General features: G+C 45.4%; 1 protein-coding gene across 1 annotated transcript; it reads left to right on the top strand.

The window, feature by feature from the left end:
* The first annotated feature begins 28 nt into the window (after positions 1 to 28).
* On the top strand, positions 29 to 5,983 carry sncga (synuclein, gamma a). Its single transcript, XM_062430658.1, has 5 exons — positions 29 to 243; positions 3,198 to 3,239; positions 4,468 to 4,595; positions 5,213 to 5,263; positions 5,420 to 5,983. The coding sequence occupies exons 1-4, from the start codon at positions 123 to 125 to the stop codon at positions 5,261 to 5,263; spliced, it is 342 nt and encodes a 113-aa protein (XP_062286642.1). The 5' UTR covers positions 29 to 122; the 3' UTR covers positions 5,420 to 5,983.
* Positions 5,984 to 7,500: the final 1,517 nt, after the last annotated feature.

The raw sequence follows: 7,500 nt of genomic DNA, 5'->3' as shown, positions 1-7,500 counted from the left end.
AGAACAGATCGCTGACAGACGAGAGGAGACGACCGAGGAGGACAGAGCAGCAGCAGCAGCAGCAAAGAAGAAGAAGAAAAAAAGAAAAGAAAGAAGAAAAGAAAAGAAAGAAGAAGAGCATCATGGACGTGTTTAAGAAGGGATTCTCTATGGCGAAGGACGGAGTGGTGGCGGCTGCTGAGAAGACGAAGGCCGGAGTGGAAGAAGCTGCTTCTAAGACTAAAGAGGGAGTCATCTATGTTGGTGAGAGGAGGGAGGATGGAGGGATGATAGAGGGATGATAGAGGGAGGGATGATAGAGGGATGATGGAGGGATGGATGGAGGGAGGGATGATAGAGGGATGATGGAGGGATGGATGGAGGGAGGGAGGATGGAAGGATGATAGAGGGATGATAGAGGAGGGATGATAGAGGGATGATAGAGGGATGATGGAGGGATGGAGGATGGAAGGATGATAGAGGGATGATAGAGGGAGGGATGATAGAGGGATGATGGAGGGATGGATGGAGGGAGGGAGGATGGAAGGATGATGGAGGGAGGGATGGAGGGATGATGGAGGGAGGGATGGAGGGATGATGGAGGGATAATGGAGGGATGATGGAGGATTGAGGGATGAATGGGTGGAGCGATGATTTAGGGATGATGGAGGGATGATGGAGGGATGGTGGAGGGATGGTGGAGGGATGGTGGAGGGATGATGGAGGGATGAATGGGTGGAGCAATGATATAGGGATGATGGAGGGATGGAGGGATGGTGGAGGGATGATGGAGGGATGAATGGGTGGAGCGATGATTTAGGGATGATGGAGGGATGGTGGAGGTATAATGGAGGGATGATGGAGGGATGATAGAGGGATGATGGAGGGATGAATGGGTGGAGGGATGGAGGGATGGAGGGATGATGGAGGGATGAATGGAGGGATGATGGAGGGATGATGGAAGGATGATGGGTGGAGGATGGAGGGATGATAGAGGGATGATGGAGGGATGAATGGGTGGAGGGATGGAGGGATGGAGGGATGATGGAGGGATGAATGGAGGGATGATGGAGGGATGATGGAAGGATGATGGGTGGAGGGAGGATGGAGGGATGAATGGAGTGATGAATGGAAGGATGAATGGAGGGATGACCGTTTTGGTGTCAAAAGGACTTCCGTCTCTATACAAGTCAATGGAGAATTCACCAACTTCTCACTTGATTTCTAACCTCAGTAAACGTTTTCAAAATGTGTTTATGGTCTCAATCGCTAGTTTAAAGCCTTCTTCAATGCAGTATGATGTTCATTTGGGACATTTTGGCCTCCTGATTTTATATGTGACGATAAAGCAGGGTGTGCATTAGGGCGTGGCTACGTCGTGATTGACAGGTTGATTGGTTCACAGGTTCAGGAGGGCGCCTCATGCTCCTCCTGATGCCCATATAAGTAGAATCCATGTTTTTATTTTTCCCAGCATGCACCTGAAATTGTCAAGATGGCGCTGCTCAGATCCGATACTATTGGCCTCCGAGCAGCAGTCCACAAACCAATGGATGACGTCACGGATGTTACGTCCATTATATATACAGTCTATGGTTAAAACTATATAATAATAATAATAACTCAGTCTATGGTTTAATACAGAAACACATTTCCTGTATTTTCTAATAAAGAAACTGATAATAATTATATATGATCATTATAACAACTAATGTAATGCTGCTCAGACTTCAGCACAGTAGTGTGTGTATGTGTGTGTGTGTGTGTGTGTGTGTGTGTGTGCGTGTGTGTGTCTCTCTGTGTGTGTGTGTGTGTGTGTCTCTGTGTATGTGTGTGTGTGTGTGTGTGTGTCTGTGTGTGTGTGTGTGTGTGTCTGTGTGTGTGTGTGTGTGTGTGTGTGTGTCTGTGTGTGTGTGTGTGTGTGTGTGTGTGTGTCTGTGTGTGTGTGTGTGTGTGTGTGTGTGTGTATGTGTGTGTGTGTGTGTGTGTGTCACACTAACCTGCTGGACTTAAAACTAATTAACACGTAGTTAATAAATCAGCTGACAGTGGTGTGTTTGGTTTCCAGGCTTGTGATTGGATGAGAGAGCTGTCAATCATTCTCTGAGCTGATTGTGAAACTGGATGAAAGATCATCGAGTCTGAAAGTTTGTTTCAACACAGCAGCGTCTGCTTCTAGAACCAGATCACAGTTCAGAGGATTGTATAACTGTATTTAAACTGGACGATGAAGCTCAGCAGGTTCTGAGGCCAGTTTGACTCAGAGCAGCTTTAACCCTTTAAACATCCAGCAGGAGCAGATCAGAGTCATGTGTGTGATCAGCTGACCGTCAGCTGGCTGAGAGAAGAACTAGACACTTACAGCTGTTATAGATGCAGAATAATGAATTTATAATCAGAGCTTTTATCCATTAGCAGATAAAAGCTGCAGGCTCATTAAATATTCATCCTGTCTTCAGCAGAGATGTTTGTTTAGGCGCTGAGCTGCCGTCCAATCAGCTCACAGCATGAGAGAAAAAAACAGGCTCCATGTTTCAGATGCTGGCTGATGGACTCTGAATTCATTTCATGTCCTTTTCTCTCTGAAGCATCAGGCCCCACACTGACTACTGTGGTTCTCTTCTCATTGGTCTGCTGGTAAAATCACCCAAAAACTTCAGCAGCCTCCATCCTCTCTGTTTAAACCCTGATCTTCACCTTCAGACCTCCATAACCCTGCTCTCTCTCTCTCTCTCTCTCTCTCTCTCTCTCTCTCTCTCTCAATCTCACCGTCTCACCCACCAAACGGTCCACTTTAGGAGGACCGGTCCTTCAGCATCACCGCTCCTAAACTCTGTCCCTCTATGACTGTCCTTCCTTTTCCGTCAACATTTCTCTTCATCTTGCTTCGTCTTTGTTTGATCTGTAAAGTGTTAATAGATTAAACCTATTATTATTAATGTCAACAGTACTTTTACACCTGCAGAGTGAGGTGAAGGTGTGATGCTCTTCAGGGCTCAGATCTGAACTAACAGCTTCAAGCAGGTTTAAACCACTCTTAACATTTCATTTAGTATTTATTTGATCTGTTGTGTTAATGAACTGCTGGCTGTAAACCTCCTTACCACTCACAGATGTCACTGCAGGTAACAGAGAAGATGTTACCATGGTTACAGGTCTGGGGGGAAACGGTGAAAGCAGGTCACATGTTAAACTTTCTGTGTTTTTCTTTCTTCCAGGAAACAAGACGATGGAAGGAGTAGTGAGCGGCGTGAACACAGGTACCATCACTGTGAGCTCTAACAGCAGTCTGAGCTCTAACTTCATACTGAGCTCTAACAGCAGATCAGTCTGAGCTCTAACAGCAGTCTGAGCTCTAACTTCATACTGAGCTCTAACAGCAGTCTGAGCTTTAACATCAGATCATTCTGAGCTCTAACAGCAGTCTGAGCTCTAACAGCAGTCTGAGCTCTAACATCAGATCATTCTGAGCTCTAACAGCAGTCTGAGCTCTAACTTCATACTGAGCTCTAACAGCAGATCAGTCTGAGCTCTAACAGCAGTCTGAGCTCTAACATCAGATAAGTGTGAGCTCTAACTTCATACTGAGCTCTAAAAGCAGTCTGAGCTCTAACAGCAGTCTGAGCTCTAACATCAGATCAGTCTGAGCTCTAACATCAGATCAGTGTGAGCTCTAACAGCAGTCTGAGCTCTAACTTCATACTGAGCTCTAACAGCAGTCTGAGCTTTAACATCAGATCATTCTGAGCTCTAACAGCAGTCTGAGCTCTAACAGCAGTCTGAGCTCTAACTTCATACTGAGCTCTAACAGCAGATCAGTATGAGCTCTAACAGCAGTCTGAGCTCTAACATCAGTCTGAGCTCTAACAGCAGATCAGTCTGAGCTCTAACAGCAGTCTGAGCTCCAACTTCAGTCTGAGCTCTAACTTCAGTCTGAGCTCTAACTTCAGTCTGAGCTCTAACTTCAGTCTGATCTCTAACTTCAGTCTGAGCTCTAACAGCAGATCAGTCTGAGCTCTAACAGCAGTCTGAGCTCTAACAGCAGTCTGAGCTCTAACAGCAGATCAGTCTGAGCTCTAACTTCAGTCTGAGCTCTAACAGCATATCAGTCTGAGCTCTAACAGCAGATCAGTCTGAGCTCTAACAGCAGATCAGTCTGAGCTCTAACTTCAGTCTGAGCTCTAACAGCAGATCAGTCTGAGCTCTAACTTCAGTCTGAGCTCTAACAGCAGATCAGTCTGAGCTCTAACTTCAGTCTGAGCTCTAACAGCAGATCAGTCTGAGCTCTAACAGCAGATCAGTCTGAGCTCTAACTTCAGTCTGAGCTCTAACAGCAGATCAGTCTGAGCTCTAACAGCAGATCAGTCTGAGCTCTAACTTCAGTCTGAGCTCTAACAGCAGATCAGTCTGAGCTCTAACAGCAGTCTGAGCTCTAACTTCAGTCTGAGCTCTAACAGCAGACTAACTTCATCATTAAACCTGTTTCAGTCTCCCAGAAGACGAGCGATCAGGCCAACACCGCGGCCGACACCGCCGTTGCCGGGGCCAACGAGGTCGCCCAGGCAACAGTGGACGAGGTGGAGAAGGCGGCGATGGCGAGTGGATTGGTCAGCTCGGTGAGTGATGTCACACTTTCATCACAAACTGGTCATAAAACTCCATTAAACATGAAACATCAGCAGTCATGTGATCTCAGCGGTCATGTGATCTCAGCGGTCATGTGATGTCAGCGGTCATGTGATCTCAGCAGTCATGTGATCTCAGCGGTCATGTGATCTCAGCGGTCATGTGACCTCAGCGGTCATGTGACCTCAGCGGTCATGTGATGTCAGCGGTCATGTGATCTCAGCAGTCATGTGATCTCAGCGGTCATGTGACCTCAGCGGTCATGTGATCTCAGCGGTCATGTGATCTCAGCGGTCATGTGATCTCAGCGGTCATGTGATCTCAGCGGTCATGTGATGTCAGCGGTCATGTGATGTCAGCAGTCATGTGATCTCAGCGGTCATGTGATCTCAGCAGTCATGTGATCTCAGCAGTCAGGTGATGTCAGCAGTCATGTGATCTCAGCAGTCATGTGATGTCAGCAGTCATGTGATCTCAGCAGTCATGTGATCTCAGCAGTCATGTGATGTCAGCAGTCATGTGATGTCAGCAGTCATGTGATGTCAGCAGTCATGTGATCTCAGCAGTCATGTGATGTCAGCAGTCATGTGATCTCTGTGTTGTGCAGGTGGACCAACAAACAGCAGCTGGAGGAGAACAGAGTGAAGAGGCTCAGTAGGTCAGAAACTGCCTTTATTTACATCATGACTCCATATTGATTAGTGATTATTGATTATTGTTGATGATGATGATGATGATGATGATGATGATGATGATGATGATGATGACGTGTTTACTGTCAAACATTTAATTTAATTTGTTCTTTTCCTCTCAGACTTCCTGTTTCCTGTCTGATGAGCAACCAGAGAAGAAGAACTCTACATTTTAGCTCAACTCTCCTGAGCTCTGACCTTTGACCCCTCCTAACCCTACAAATATCCTTTCTGGACTTTATGCAATTTAACCTCTTCATCTCAGTTACCATCATCTTTCCTCCCGTTGCCATGGTTACACTGCCTCTGCATCACACACTGCTGCTCTCAGCTGATTGGTCAGTGTGGAGTGACATCACCGGGGGCGGGGCTTACCACATCTGTTTCCTGTCAATCACAGAGATGACTCCGCCCCCCCGACAGAGAAACACCTGACGCCTTTAAAAATGATCAATAATGCTTTACTAACACACACACACAAACACACACACACAAACACACACACACACACACACACACACACATACACACACACACACACACACACACACACACACACACACACATACACAAACACCTGTTCAGCTGATTTTATTCTTTTATAAACAGCAGAAATCAGATAAATAAATAAAGAGTTTTAACGCTGCTTTGTTTCTTCTTCTGTGTTTTTGTGTTTTTCTGGTCACTCAGACAGGAAACAGAGAGTTTATTAAAGGTAGGGTTGGTAATCCTGTTCAGAAGCACTTTTTGTTATACTGGGTGAAATGGTCCTTCTATTATCAGAGGTATCAATACATTCTGTCTTTAGAAAAAGGAATAAATCAGAGCTCTGTGGCAGCCACAGGACTGATACAACTCCGACCAGCAGAAACCAATCAGGTGCCTTCATGTCTAGTTCTGCATCCGCCCCCCTCTCTCCCTGCCTACTTCGCGCGTGCACAGCAGGCGGGGAGCTCCAGTCCTCTGAAATGAGGCCAACCAGGAAGTAACTTAAAGCTGCATTCTATCAAAAGGCCACCAGGGGGCGACCGTTTTGGTGTCAAAAGGACTTCCGTCTCTATACAAGTCAATGGAGAATTCACCAACTTCTCACTTGATTTCTAACCTCAGTAAACGTTTTCAAAATGTGTTTATGGTCTCAATCGCTAGTTTAAAGCCTTCTTCAATGCAGTATGATGTTCATTTGGGACATTTTGGCCTCCCTGATTTTATATGTGACGATAAAGCAGGGTATGCATTAGGGCGTGGCTACGTGGTGATTGACAGGTTGATGTTGATGTTAGGGTTAGTTTGTCTGTGTGTTTATTTTGGATGTTTGTTTTTTGTTCTTGTCTTGTCTATGGGTTAGGGTTAGCCATCCTCCTTTATGCTTTCCATCTTCTTCAATAAACAGGAAACAGCTGATCGAGTTACACTCATCTCTCTTTATATTTCTATATCATGTTTTTGGGTCAATGAGGTTTAGTTGAATTTAAAAGAGTTTAAATTAGAAACTAAACTAAAACCAGGTCAAACATGTAGAGGTTAAAGCTGCTCAGACATGTTTAATATCTGCAGGTTTCTGAACTGATTCAAACAGAAGCTCAAAGTCTTCGTACATTATTGATATGAGATGAAGGATTAATGACGGAGGCTCAGAAAGTGGGTCAGACTCACTGAAGCAGCTCCGTATAACAGTAAACAACACATATATTAATATATATGTTTTATTCATTTAATGAGATTTATATTCTATGATGAATGTTTACTGGATAATAATACAATAATATAACAGACAAGATCTTAGGAAAAAATCTGATCACAGTAAAGTGTACAAGCTGTAATACTAATAAAATAAACGTTTATCAGATAAACACAGTTACACACTGCAGTACCAGCGATGACCACAGTTACACGCTGCAGTACCAACGATGACCACAGTAACACGCTGCAGTACCAGCGATGACCACAGTAACACGCTGCAGTACCAGCGATGACCACAGTCACACGCTGCAGTACCAGCGATGACCACAGTAACACGCTGCAGTACCAGCGATGACCACAGTCACACGCTGCAGTACCAGCGATGACCACAGTAACACGCTGAAGTACCAGCGATGACCACAATAACACGCTGCAGTACCAGCGATGACCACAGTAACACGCTGCAGTACCAGCGATGACCACAGTAACACGCTGCAGTACCAGCGATGACCACAGTCAC

This window comes from Scomber scombrus, chromosome 12, assembly GCF_963691925.1.
Source record: "Scomber scombrus chromosome 12, fScoSco1.1, whole genome shotgun sequence".
NCBI classification, from domain to species: domain Eukaryota; kingdom Metazoa; phylum Chordata; class Actinopteri; order Scombriformes; family Scombridae; genus Scomber; species Scomber scombrus.
Note: the sequence above shows the minus strand (reverse complement) of the source record. Positions and strands in the feature narration are given on the sequence as shown.

Bases quoted from the DNA above. Each gene is read 5' to 3' on its own strand.
- sncga (XM_062430658.1), top strand. From the start codon at position 123: ATGGACGTGTTTAAGAAGGGATTCTCTATGGCGAAGGACGGAGTGGTG. The intron at 3,240-4,467 runs GTACCATCACTG...AACCTGTTTCAG, and splicing joins AGTGAGCGGCGTGAACACAG to TCTCCCAGAAGACGAGCGAT. The intron at 4,596-5,212 runs GTGAGTGATGTC...TGTGTTGTGCAG, and splicing joins CGAGTGGATTGGTCAGCTCG to GTGGACCAACAAACAGCAGC.